Here is a 13581-nt window from a genome sequence, read left to right as displayed (position 1 = left end):
TCACTTGTTACATTTTCACATTTTCATTGCAAAATCTTTTATAGCAAAAAAGAGAATTGTGTAAGTTAGTATTGGCGCCAGTGTTTCTTCCACACTTTATTCTCCGGGAGGGGGTGGGCGGGCAGACGCGGGTAAAAGTATGTTTACTATATTATCTCGTTCGGGGGGGGGGGGGGGGGGGGCGGCGGCGATAGACTTTCTTCGTGGGGGGGGGGGGGGGGAATGCCTGGAAAAAGCACTGATTAGCCCACTCAACTTATTAATTCAACCCTTCAAACTTAGTTAAGGTAAAAAAAAAATAATTATGCACTTTAAGAAAATGGCGTTTTGAAAACATTACAGCATATCTTTTTAACTGAACATCTTAATTGTATCAATACGATGTAAAAGATTTCTATATAAGCTGTTCCTTTTTAGGAAAAAAAAAACCCACCAGTAGCATGTTGATGGAAGGAGGGGGTGTGTGGGAGGGGGAGGGAGCTTCGAGGGCTGGCATGTTGTGATGAGTTAGCCTAAAAATTTAGTAAAAATGGCTAAGATAGATGTTAATACGAAAGGATCGTAAAAATAGCCTGGTAAGCCATCGTCATTTGACGTCATTACATTACCATTAAATAAACATTATACAATCCTCTTTATACTTTGTTTAAATCAAATTAGAGCGTTGAATAAATCGTAATCAGTTGCTTTTTCTATTTGTTGTGAAAGGTCTAGATCCATTTCAAATCAAATAGTCTTTGTTGCAAATTGTTTCAAAGATAGGCGATATTGTTGTAGTTGTAGGGAGTTGGGGGGGGGGGCGAACAAAGCAAAAGCTGGGTTACGCTTTTGAAAGATGCTTAAATATAATGTTCGCTGAGGAATTCTAGTAAATGACATTTAATTAAATACGGTTTTATAAAATTTAGATATGTTTAGATTTGGCCTGATAGGCCTAGGCATTTATTATTTGGTATGAATTTTAGATGATCCTGCAGTAAACTGCTGTAAACTACTGTGTAATTTACGCGCAAATATAAAAATAAAAAGCCCAGCCTTGAAAAAGTAGTAGAATCTAGTCTAGAATCTTTAGATCTAGATTTAGATTCTAGGATCAGATCTAGAATCTAGACTAAATCTAGAATCTAGTAGGTTTCTTTTTAAAACTCACAGTTAATATTCATTACTAATTACTTGCACTGAGTGATTTTAAATTAAAATAGGTTCTAGATCTGATCTAGATCTAGTAGACTTAACTAGTAGATCTCTAGACTTAACTAGACTAGACTACTACTAGATTCTAGTTACTAGTACTAAGAAGACTAGCGGCTAGCGTTAGCTAACTTAGAGTCACAGTAGCAGTAGGTAGAGTTAGAGTGTCACTAGCACTAGACTCATCACTAGAGTCTAGACAGTGAATTAGTCTTGCTAGACTAGATCTAGACTCAGATCTCTTGGTGTTCAACTCTTGAATCTTGACTGAGTGATCTTGAGTCTGTCTTATCCAGATCTAGAATCTAGATCTAGCTAGATCTAGATCTAGTTACTAACTAGTAGGCCGTTCGGTTCAACGCTTCCGGGTTTGTCATTTTCGTCTCATCTCACGGCTCATGCGCTTACTAAAATGGCGACCAGTTTCGCTTTCACTAAATGGTAGAGGGATAAAACTAATAATTTCGAGGCCATCGTTAATTTTAGACATCGGAACTATCCGTTTCTATTTCAGTCTGTTATTTAAGAATTCCCAGATGTACTTTTGACCTAATTTCTTTGATTGTCTCGCAATAACTCTGAAATATCACTTTGCTCATAAACCAGCTTATGTTGCTCATAAACTTTAAAGCATCAATTTTACACACATTACAATTAACTGGTAATAATTTATGGGGTTAATGAGATATGTTCGTGGGAAAACGATCACCCCCAATAATGCCATTTTATTATAAATCTTGTTTAGTGAAAACGAGGCGCGGGAAAATGTGTGCTGCGCAAGAATCCAAGTATTTGGCTAGATTTATGACTTTTTTTATGTCACACCTAAAAATAGAATGTTTACGCTTTCTTCGTAGATGATCGTTTTTATTATTTTTCAAACTGAAAGTATGCATTATTAGTTAGATTGCAGATTTTGTAACTTGTTATACTTACCCTTTATCAATTTTAAAAGCATAGCATGCTGATTGTAAACATATCTAGTCATGAAACACAGAAATATAAAGTTGCAATTGCGATGTGTGCCACACCCGGGTCACACCCCCTCAAGAAAACATGTGTTTATTAAGCTGTTTATCTCACTTTACAACAGTAATAAAAATTAATTTTCAAATTTTTATCACTTATTGGGTAAGATTAAGCACATGTTTACTAAAAAATAAAAAACAAACAAAAGCAAATTCTGTTTTAATGACGGTCACAGGTCAAGTTTTTTTTCCTTCTGTCAAGTTCAGTGGAGGGTGCCACAGGCTGACCTGACTTTGGAATTTTTTTCAGTAATAATGACTGCACAGAAAGTTAAAACATGCTAAATTGGCTTAGTTTACTAGTGTGCTAGCTGTTATTGATACATTTTTAATTAAAAAATCATTCTGTAATTCTCATCAAAAAGCCTACTAACTAGTAACTACTAGGTTCTAGATCCAGAAATCTAGTAGCACTCTAGTATTCTAGACAGTCTAGTAGTGTCTAGACTAACTAGAACTCTAGATTCTAGCTAGACTCTCTGTTAGTCTTAGTCTTTACTAGCAATACCAGTATCAGTAGAGTAGACTCTAGTTAACTCTACTAGTACCACTCAGCACTATCACTATCTCGGATGATATTTAGAATTGACCCTTTGAATCCGGACAGATCGTCCCCCCGTCGTGGCCTCAATCAACCGGCGCCTCCCCCATAAATTATATTAAATAAATTTTTTATATTTATAATTCAAAATAGCAGCTAAAATGAGCTTATTTTGGCACCGTTAGGGTTGGCAGCCGGGGACATGTCACATATGTACCTCCCCCCATCTCTACGCCTCTGCTTAGTACCACTTACTCCTAACTTTTAATGATTTAGGTTTAATTATTAATTATCTACAATATATAGTACTTATTCCTAATTCTTATACTCATTCTTTACTGTACCTGTACACTGTGGTGTGCTTTGTCTATCTCTGGCATTCTTACTTAAACTCAGGGCAAAAGTTTAAAAGTCAACACTCAGACTAATTATTGACTAATAAATCTATCATCTAGTTATTTTTACATTTTGATCTATAAGTGAACCTAATTAATTATAATAATAATGTAACATTCCAAAGGAATTTAATAGTAATGCTCTACAAAGATTAAATGATTGATCACTAATACATGTGAATTCACATTGATGCTCAGACCTTGCTAATGTTTAACTTTTAATGAGTTCATGTGTGTCAATCTGCCCATCAGGTTAAAATTTTTAGTGATTTTGTTAAAAACTTATAATCTAAACAAGTAGCCTATTTTTAAATATAATCACAACTGGCCTATGGAACATGTATCGGGATATCTTACTTTTTTATTGGTTGGTTCCACTATTAATTGCTACTTACCTAAAGTGTTGGGCATAGTGCTGATCACACTATCCCTTCATATACAGTTGAACTCTACTTCACTCGCCCCATAGACTGTGAGTTTCAAAAAGGGAATTTTACTTTGTTTTTACCTAAAGAGCTAGTATCCAAATGACTATTGTGTATAACATTGATGGGTTTAGATGCCAATATACACTCCTTCATGAAGTTTTTTTTAAAAGTAGCCTTTGTGCAAAGAATAGAAATTTGCTGTTCTCCAAATTTTGTGCAAAATCAAAACCACTTAGAAAATAATTACACCTTTTAGCTTTTGTGCAATTAATAAAATGTTAACATTATTAAAAGTTATAACAGGTCTGGCTGCTACTTAAAATGGCTGTAGCTGAAGGGGCGTGTCACACACGAAGTGGAGCCCAGAGACTTCTGCAGGCATCATCAGCAATTGCTCCACCCTCACCCAACAACAGCGTTAGTGAACCTTTCATTCTGGGAGTTGTGGACTGGAAGAAACGGGTCAAGGCTGAGTACACTCGCTTATGTTATCAAAGGAAGGACAGGCGTGCTGATGAGGTCAAGGTCAGTGTCATTATTATTTTATTTGTTGTTAAACCCTAGTTTAAATTGATTATGTAAAAAAAATGATTTTGTTATGACTTATTATCACTTCTTCTAGGTACATAGTTTGCCGTATTTTTTATGCCTACAAATACATTTAATTATCATTACTTATTATTCATTGTGTTTTGTTAACCACTTTGAATTAGGCATCGTCCTTCCTGCAACTTTTGCTGCAGTTTCAACTAATTTTATTATCTGTTTGGCCTACCCATTTTTCTTAACCAATTTAGTGCTACATTTTTATTTTCTTTGTTTCTAAACTATTGTAATCTCTTTGAAGAATGCCTTTGCTGCAAACAGAATAGAAATAGAAAAAGAGCTGGCTGAAGAAGAAGAGTGGTTGTCTAAACAGTCTATACAAAAACTAATTGTGCCAGAAATATTACCAGGGAGATCAGCTAAAAAAGTATGTTTCTCGTGTTTTTTCTTTATGTTTAGTTTAAATTTTTTTAAATAGGAATTTCTTAGTTTTCATAACCTATAATTCCTTAGGTGTATGTAGTGTTACAGTTCTAGTAATTTTTCCTTTCAGTGTGAAGTAACTAGTGGTATGGGTTTCCCAACACAGTCTGGGCCATTAAAGACAATGATGCCTGTCAAATCTATACCTACAATGTATAGCTGGGCCCCAGTCCAGCAAAACTTTATGGTAGGTTTGTACTAGGTTTGTACTAGCAAACCAGCTAGTGTTAGATAATAATACACCCGTGTGTTACTGCTTGTTTTAATTGTACACATTCTTTTTTCTTGGCATATTTACAATCTGTAATATTTAAATCAAACTTTTGTTTATAATTTCTTATCATTTAGGACTACCTTATTGCATATAAAATATTTTGCACATCTAATTTTCCACCGTCTAACAGTATAGAATTGTTTCCTTGTTAGGTAGAAGATGAAACAGTTCTACACAACATTCCATACATGGGGGACTAATAGTATAGAATTGTTTCCTTGTTAGGTAGAAGATGAAACAGTTCTACACAACATTCCATACATGGGGGACTAACAGTATAGCATTGTTTCCTTGTTAGGTAGAAGATGAAACAGTTCTACACAACATTCCATATATGGGGGACTAACAGTATAGCATTGTTTCCTTGTTAGGTAGAAGATGAAACAGTTCTACACAACATTCCATACATGGGCGACGAGCTGCTGGATCAGGACACATCATTCATTGAAGAACTGCTGAAAAATTACGAGGGACGCGTGCACGGAGAGAGGAATTCTGGGATTGGGGATGATTTGTTTTTAGAGCTGGTCAACTCAGTGGCCCAGCAGTACAGGGCAGAAAATGGAGGTCAGTCATCAGTGTCCAAGCCATTAGTTCTATGCCATCGTTGCTTAACTTGTATCTCTGCTTGTTTTATTTGTTAGGTGTAGCCCATAAAAGTATTTGTTAGATCTAAATTTTATAGTGTATTATTTGATAGATCCAAACATTGAACTTAAAAACATTAATTGACTTTATTGGCAACCTACTGTTTTGTACACACATTTAAAGTATTATTTATTTTTGAAACAATTTTGTTAACACATTTTTTTTTAATCAACAGAAGAAAAAGTGAAACGAGAAGTAAAAGATGGAAAAGAAGAGTTTATGGATGTTGCTTCTATTCCTATTGAAGTGTTTGAGGCTATTTGTGCAGCATTTCCTGACCAGGGTGGAACTGTGGAAGAATTAAAGGAAAAGTAAGACAAATTTAAATTGCTATAATAGTTTCATCATATCACAAATAAAGTGTCAGGGTTATCATTCTATATGAGGGTGGTAGGTGAAAGGGGAGGTAACAAATTCTTTCAGAAACTTGTACACAATTGGAAGGTAAAAGAAATCTTTGACTACAGCATTCATGAAAATGAAACTTTTTTTATGGTTAAAATATTTTTATTCATATAGCTTCAAAAAAGAATCTTAGCAACATTTCTAGCTTGTTTTGTTTACTTACCTCTAACAAAGTGATGTAAACACAGAGAACTGTTTGTTTTACAGGTACAAAGAACTAGTCGAAGCCCAGAAAGTTTGTTTACAAGACGTCCCCCCTGAATGTACACCTAACATTGATGGGCCCAAGGCACAGTCTGTCCCTAGAGAGCAAACGATGCACTCATTCCATACGCTGTTTTGTCGACGTTGCTTCAAATATGACTGCTTTTTACACCGTAAGATTTCAATCTTCTCAATATTGCTGGCAAGTGTGTTAGTGAAGGGTTTGTTAAATTCATCTCCAGGTTTTAGACTGTAGCACTAAAGTAACAATGGTCTAATAGCTTTAACAGCTCTAGTCAGGAGTGAAAATTTTACATATTTATCATGTAAATTATTAAGTAATTGTACGCTTGTTGATTAAAACAAATCATTTTTTGGTTTTGTGTACTATGTTGTATTTTCCTGACATAATTCAATGTAGTGTAGTTCTGTAATTACTGAGCACTGTGTACCTTCTGTTATGATTGAGTATTGTGTACCTACGGTTATAACTGAGTATTGTGTACCTATTGTTATAATTGTCTATTGTGTACCTGTTGTAATGAGCACTGTGTACTTGCTGTTATAATTGTGTATTGTGTACATGATATAACTGAGCACTGTGTACCTACTGTTATAATTGTGTATTGTCTACCTGTTATAACTGAGCACTGTGTACCTGCTGTTATAATTGTGTACTGTGTACCTGTTATAACTGAACACTGTGTACACTCTTGTTACAGCCTATCACCCAACACCAAGTATGTTGTCTAGAAAGATGCCTGAGAAAAAAACAAAACTGGAGCATTGTGGTCCTGACTGCTACCTCTACCTGGTTGGTACTTTCATTGATTGATTAACCTCAAAACTTGTGCGCTTAACGTTTTATGAATTAAGTTTTTGTACACATTTGGAAAAGTGTGCTATTATTTTATTTTGAATGAAATTTTATGAATTTGAAAAGATAAACTCTAAAGACCCAAAAGCAGAGGAAAAAGAAACCAAAGAAAAGGAGAATCAGAAAGAGGCTGGGAGGGCCTCACCTAACAGGCCAGAGGTGAATGGCAGGAAACGCAAGGCCAACAATGGCAGCAGTGTTGCAAGCAGTGAGAACAGCGAGGAGAGCAATAATGCTGATGGTGAGACTTTAGTTCACTAAGACATTGGTAGATGGTGAGACTTTAGTGGGACATTGGTAGATGGTGAGACTTTAGTAGGACATTGGTAGATGGTGAGACTTTAGTGGGACATTGGTAGATGGTGAGACTTTAGTGGGACATTGGTAGATGGTGAGACTTTAGTGGGACATCGGTAGATGGTGAGACTTTAGTGGGACATTGGTAGATGGTGAGACTTTAGTGGGACATTGGTAGATGGTGAGACTTTAGTGGGACATTGGTAGATGGTGAGACTTTAGTAGGACATTGGTAGATGGTGAGACTTTAGTAGGACATTGGTAGATGGTGAGACTTTAGTGGGACATTGGTAGATGGTGAGGCTTTAGTTTAGTGGGACATCGGTAGATGGTGAGACTTTAGTGGGACATTGGTAGATGGTGAGACTTTAGTGGGACATTGGTAGATGGTGAGACTTTAGTGGGACATTGGTAGATGGTGAGACTTTAGTAGGACATTGGTAGATGGTGAGACTTTAGTGGGACATTGGTAGATGGTGAGACTTTAGTGGGACATTGGTAGATGGTGAGACTTTAGTGGGACATTGGTAGATGGTGAGACTTTAGTTCACTAGGACATTGGTAGATGGTGAGACTTTAACATTGGTAGATGGTGAGACTTTAGTGGGATATTGGTAGATGGTGAGACTTTAGTGGGACATTGGTAGATGGTGAGACTTTAGTTTAGTGGGACATTGGTAGATGGTGAGACTTTAGTTCACTAGGACATTGGTAGGTGGTGAGACTTTAGTTCACTAGGACATTGGTAGGTGGTGAGACTTTAGTGGGACATTGGTAGATGGTGAGACTTTAGTTCACTAGGACATTGGTAGATGGTGAGACTTTAGTGGGACATTGGTAGATGGTGAGACTTTAGTTCTCAAAGACATTGGTAGATGGTGAGACTTTAATACACTAGGACATTGGTAGATGGTGAGACTAAAAAGCTACACACTAGGACATTGGTTGATAGTAAAACTGACTTATTACTCTGTACACTAGAACAATATATTTTTATTTACTGTTTTGATGTAACAAAGATGATCTTGCTGCTAATTGCAGATGTTGATATAAAATTTCCACCTCGCCTGAGCCCAACAGCAGAAGAATGGTCTGGAGCTGAGGAGTCTTTGCTGCGTGTATTGGCGGATGTGTTCCGCAGTAACTACTGTTCCATAGCACGTCTGATTGGTTCAAAATCTTGTCAGCAGGTTGGTTTAACATGTATACAAATATTTTTCTGTTTGTTTTTCTGACCACATTGTGGGGTGTAAAATTGTATTATTAATTTTTAATCCAAGTTTAAAAAAACCCATTTCTCTGTTTTAGGTGTATAGATTTGCTGTGAAGGAAGAAGCTCACATCCCTGATTTGAATGAGGAGACAACACAGACTCCACCAAGGAAGAAGAAGAAGAAGCAAAGGTTAACCCAGTGTTAAATCACAATTTATTTGTTAACCTTAGTTGTAGATACTGTACCATCTGTGGGGTGGAAAGTTGCAGCCTAAAATTGTGTACATTTTGTAATGGATTATAAATAAGCACATTTTGTTAAAAATCTTAAATGAATTTTTTTTTTTATACTTTTGCACATTTCAAATTAAAACTGATCATAAGTGTTTTTATCTAAGATGTATAAGATGCAACACTCCAGCATTATTTTGTGGGTAGCAAATTATGGTCCAGCAAATTATAGTCCATGCCCTGTCACAGCAAATACCCACTAGTATCGTTTTGTTGCCAGCAGATTGTGGTCCATGCATTGTCGCAAGATTCAGCTCAAGAAGGACGGGTCAAGCAAGACTGTGTACAACTACCAGCCGTGTGACCACCCTGGTCAGCGATGCGATGAAACCTGTCCTTGCATCATGGCACAAAATTTCTGTGAGAAATTCTGTCAGTGTAGCTCTGATTGTAAGTTTTTCCCCTCATCTCTTGAATTACAATATTTTCTGGTTTCAGTTTAATGACGTTTCCACAAGCAGTAAAATATAATGACCAAATTTTTATTGTCCAAAAATATTTGCTACTTTCAGTTTAATGTTTCCACAAGCAGTAAATAATGACCAAATTTTTATTGTCCAACAGGTCAGAACAGATTTCCTGGCTGTCGCTGTAAAGCCCAGTGTAATACGAAGCTGTGTCCCTGTTTCCTGGCTGTCCGAGAGTGTGACCCTGACCTCTGTCAGACGTGTGGGGCAGGTAATGTCACAGCTGTGAGGGCATTGACCTGTTCACAGCTGTTAGGTTTTGTCCTGATTATTTCCAGCTGTAAAAACTTAAAATTCTCTGGTGGTGTAGCTTACCCGTAGCAAGGTGAAGGACTAATGAGATGGCTGTATCGCTGTATTCTATTATATTAAAATCTAGTATTGAATTAGGATCTTATGAACAACTTTATGCAAAATATTTTTATTTGCTGCTAGGATAAAAATTCCTTTACTAAGCGTTACCTACCATTACTAATGTGTTGTCATTATCATAATTGTGAATAGACATAAGCGTAACTAAAATGTAAAAACCCTTAAAAACTTAATTTAACGATGATTTTTCATGAACAGATCAGTTTGAAACACCCAAGATTTCCTGCAAGAATGTCAGTGTACAGAGGGGCATGAGAAAAGTGAGTGAGACTATTTTTAGTTTTATTAACAATTGTAAAAAATACCCAAACTTTGCCTATTGATTTTGTAATGAACCTGTCAAAAAAAAAGCATTTATAATGGACAGGTATCTGCTCGTTGTTTAAAAAAGGGGCGCAACTCTAGATATTAAAAGTAACAGGTTCAATAATTTTGTCTTCAGCATCTTCTACTGGCACCTTCTGATGTAGCTGGCTGGGGAATATTCCTCAAGGAACCAGCAGAGAAAAATGAATTTATCTCAGAGTACTGTGGAGAGGTAACACCAGTTTACAGCAGTTAAAAAATTGGATGCTAATGATTAAATATTTGCCAACATGAAGAGTTGCATCATCATTATCTGATGTTACTTGTAAACATGTATACAAATATTTTATTGGAAATTCTGATAGTAAATATTATTCTTAAAAGAATTGAGAAATTTTCTCTTTAGATTCCTTCAATAGTATGATTTGTTAAAACGTTTAAATCTGTGCAGACATGTAATTCTGAACATTAAAAAATGTGATTTTGTAAACAATCTGACAGATAATTTCTCAAGATGAAGCTGACAGACGTGGCAAAGTTTATGACAAGTACATGTGTAGTTTCCTGTTTAATCTAAACTACGGTAAGCATCACATTTTCTTTTGTTGAGGAGTTTTTATCATTTAATTTAAACTACGGTAGGCAGCACATTTTCTTTTGTTGAGGAGTTTTTATCATTTATTTTTCACTATGTTTTTTTTAAAATTTGAGTTAGAACTAGAACTTAATTTATGTTTGCTCTACCACCTTGTCCCTTTCACATTTCAATGTTTTTTTCTTTGTCCCTTTCAGATTACAATGTTTCAAATTGTTTTCTATGTTCCTTTAGATTACAATGTTTCAAATTGTTTTCTATGTTCCTTTAGATTTCAATGTACCCATTTTTTTCTTACTCTCTTTTAGATTACAATGTTCCAATTGTCGTCCCCCCCTGTCTTGCTACAACATGAGTTGTTGAGTGAACTTGAAAACATTTGTTACAATATGAGTTGTTGAGTGAACTTAAAACCATTTGTTACAACATGAGTTGTTGAGTGAACTTAAAACCATTTGTTACAACATGAGTTGTTGAGTGAACTTGAAAACATTTGTTACAACATGAGTTGTTGAGTGAACTTAAAACCATTTGTTACAACATGAGTTGTTGAGTGAACTTAAAACCATTTGTTACAACATGAGTTGTTGAGTGAACTTGAAAACATTTGTTACAACATGAGTTGTTGAGTGAACTTAAAACCATTTGTTACAACATGAGTTGTTGAGTGAACTTAAAACCATTTGTTACAACATGAGTTGTTGAGTGAACTTAAAACCATTTGTTACAACATGAGTTGTTGAGTGAACTTAAAACCATTTGTTACAACATGAGTTGTTGAGTGAACTTAAAACCATTTGTAACAATATGAGTTGTTGAGTGAACTTAAAACCATTTGTTACAATATGAGTTGTTGAGTGAACTTAAAACCATTTGTTACAACATGAGTTGTTGAGTGAACTTGAAAACATTTGTTACAACATGAGTTGTTGAGTGAACTTAAAACCATTTGTTACAACATGAGTTGTTGAGTGAACTTGAAAACATTTGTTACAACATGAGTTGTTGAGTGAACTTAAAACCATTTGTTACAACATGAGTTGTTGAGTGAACTTGAAACCATTTGTTACAACATGAGTTGTTGAGTGAACTTAAAACCATTTGTTACAACATGAGTTGTTGAGTGAACTTAAAACCATTTGTTACAACATGAGTTGTTGAGTGAACTTGAAAACATTTGTTACAACATGAGTTGTTGAGTGAACTTGAAACCATTTGTTACAACATGAGTTGTTGAGTGAACTTAAAACCATTTGTTACAACATGAGTTGTTGAGTGAACTTAAAACCATTTGTTACAACATGAGTTGTTGAGTGAACTTAAAAACATTTGTTACAATATGAGTTGTTGAGTGAACTTAAAACCATTTGTTACAACATGAGTTGTTGAGTGAACTTAAAACCATTTGTTACAACATGAGTTGTTGAGTGAACTTAAAACCATTTGTTACAACATGAGTTGTTGAGTGAACTTAAAAACATTTGTTACAACATGAGTTGTTGAGTGAACTTAAAACCATTTGTTACAACATGAGTTGTTGAGTGAACTTAAAAACATTTGTTACAACATGAGTTGTTGAGTGAACTTAAAACCATTTGTTACAACATGAGTTGTTGAGTGAACTTAAAACCATTTGTTACAACATGAGTTGTTGAGTGAACTTAAAACCATTTGTTACAACATGAGTTGTTGAGTGAACTTAAAACCATTTGTTACAACATGAGTTGTTGAGTGAACTTAAAAACATTTGTTACAACATGAGTTGTTGAGTGAACTTAAAACCATTTGTTACAACATGAGTTGTTGAGTGAACTTAAAAACATTTGTTACAACATGAGTTGTTGAGTGAACTTAAAACCATTTGTTACAATATGAGTTGTTGAGTGAACTTGAAAACATTTGTTATCCCCAGATTTTGTGGTGGATGCCACAAGAAAAGGCAACAAGATACGTTTTGCCAACCACTCCATCAACCCTAACTGTTACGCCAAGGTCATGATGGTCAACGGGGATCACCGTATAGGGATATTTGCCAAGCGACCAATCCAAGCAGGGGAAGAGCTGTTCTTTGATTACAGGCAAGTATAATTATACTTTGATAAACATTCACTTTCTTTCTTTCACAATTTTGCAAGCTTATTCATTTAAGGAAAAAAATGAGTATTTTAGAAAACAAAACCAATTTTTAAGAATATGTTGCACGTCACAACTCAGAGCAATCAACCGCTACACAATTTAATTTGAGGATATTTTAAATTATAACATCTATTAGTTCAGTTAGGTTCAGGGTTAAGTATCAACATCTGTACCTAGATAATCTAAAGAACTATATAAAATTGTCTCCTGTGCCTTTTAGCACTTCAATTTAGCTAATTTCTTTTTTGTTACTAAACACTATTTAAGCAATAAAATATGCTTGTTATAAACATACCATAATTTTATTCTCTAGGTATGGCCCAACAGAGCAGCTAAGATTTGTGGGGATTGAGAGAGATGGCATGATATGAAATGTATTTTTAAAACTTTGATATCACCTTGTCTGGTGTTATGTTGTAGAGAATTTAATGTTAACAAAACTTTGAGTTGTTGTAATTTTTGTATGTGAAAGAAAAAAAGTATCATTTTACCATACATTTTTTAAAGTAGTTTATCATGTTAAAATTTGATAAATACATTTATGAAACAGTTCCTAAAATTATAGACATAATTTATATGGCTTTATTTTAGATCACTTTGTTTATTATGTCTTTTATGAAATGTTTAGTGTATATAATTTGTAATGATACAACTCATTAAAATCAAGTTACATTTACAATTATTGTTATTTCTTGTTTTAAGTTTTAAGGTGCTTTGAATTTTTTTTTGATAATATTGTGTTGCTACTAAAAAACTTCTCTGTTTAGAATATGGTGTTGGTACTGCACCTCTTTTGAGATTTTCCAGGCTAAGTTCTAGCTTGATATAGGTCTAGTCAGCCTGTCTTAATTTATTACATGTGACTAAATTAAACAAAGACAAAT

General features: G+C 34.8%; 1 protein-coding gene across 3 annotated transcripts; it reads left to right on the top strand.

The window, feature by feature from the left end:
- The first annotated feature begins 1012 nt into the window (after window positions 1–1012).
- LOC131944403 (histone-lysine N-methyltransferase EZH2) lies at window positions 1013–13370 on the top strand. Of its 3 annotated transcripts, none has more exons than XM_059304989.1 (18): window positions 1013–1127; window positions 3878–4108; window positions 4431–4556; window positions 4683–4803; window positions 5262–5453; window positions 5710–5845; window positions 6147–6316; window positions 6866–6957; window positions 7087–7261; window positions 8359–8507; window positions 8626–8720; window positions 9045–9211; window positions 9386–9499; window positions 9859–9920; window positions 10103–10198; window positions 10468–10549; window positions 12474–12639; window positions 13011–13370. In XM_059304989.1, exons 2-18 carry the CDS (start codon window positions 3905–3907, stop codon window positions 13066–13068), a joined length of 2205 nt encoding a protein of 734 aa, XP_059160972.1. In that variant the 5' UTR covers window positions 1013–1127; window positions 3878–3904; the 3' UTR covers window positions 13069–13370. The 3 variants fall into 3 exon arrangements, with proteins under 3 accessions (XP_059160972.1, XP_059160970.1, XP_059160971.1); XM_059304987.1 differs by having other exon boundaries at window positions 9042–9211; XM_059304988.1 differs by having other exon boundaries at window positions 1032–1044; window positions 9042–9211.
- Window positions 13371–13581: the final 211 nt, after the last annotated feature.

This window comes from Physella acuta, unplaced genomic scaffold (genome assembly GCF_028476545.2).
Source record: "Physella acuta isolate Inbredline_101_S28 unplaced genomic scaffold, ASM2847654v3 ptg000490l, whole genome shotgun sequence".
Lineage (NCBI taxonomy): Eukaryota > Metazoa > Mollusca > Gastropoda > Physidae > Physella > Physella acuta.
This window is presented reverse-complemented; position numbering and strand designations above follow the sequence as displayed.

Bases quoted from the DNA above. Each gene is read 5' to 3' on its own strand.
- LOC131944403 (XM_059304987.1), top strand. From the start codon at position 3,905: ATGGCTGTAGCTGAAGGGGCGTGTCACACACGAAGTGGAGCCCAGAGA. The intron at 4,109-4,430 runs GTCAGTGTCATT...ATCTCTTTGAAG, and splicing joins GGCGTGCTGATGAGGTCAAG to AATGCCTTTGCTGCAAACAG. The intron at 9,500-9,858 runs GTAATGTCACAG...TTTCATGAACAG, and splicing joins CTGTCAGACGTGTGGGGCAG to ATCAGTTTGAAACACCCAAG.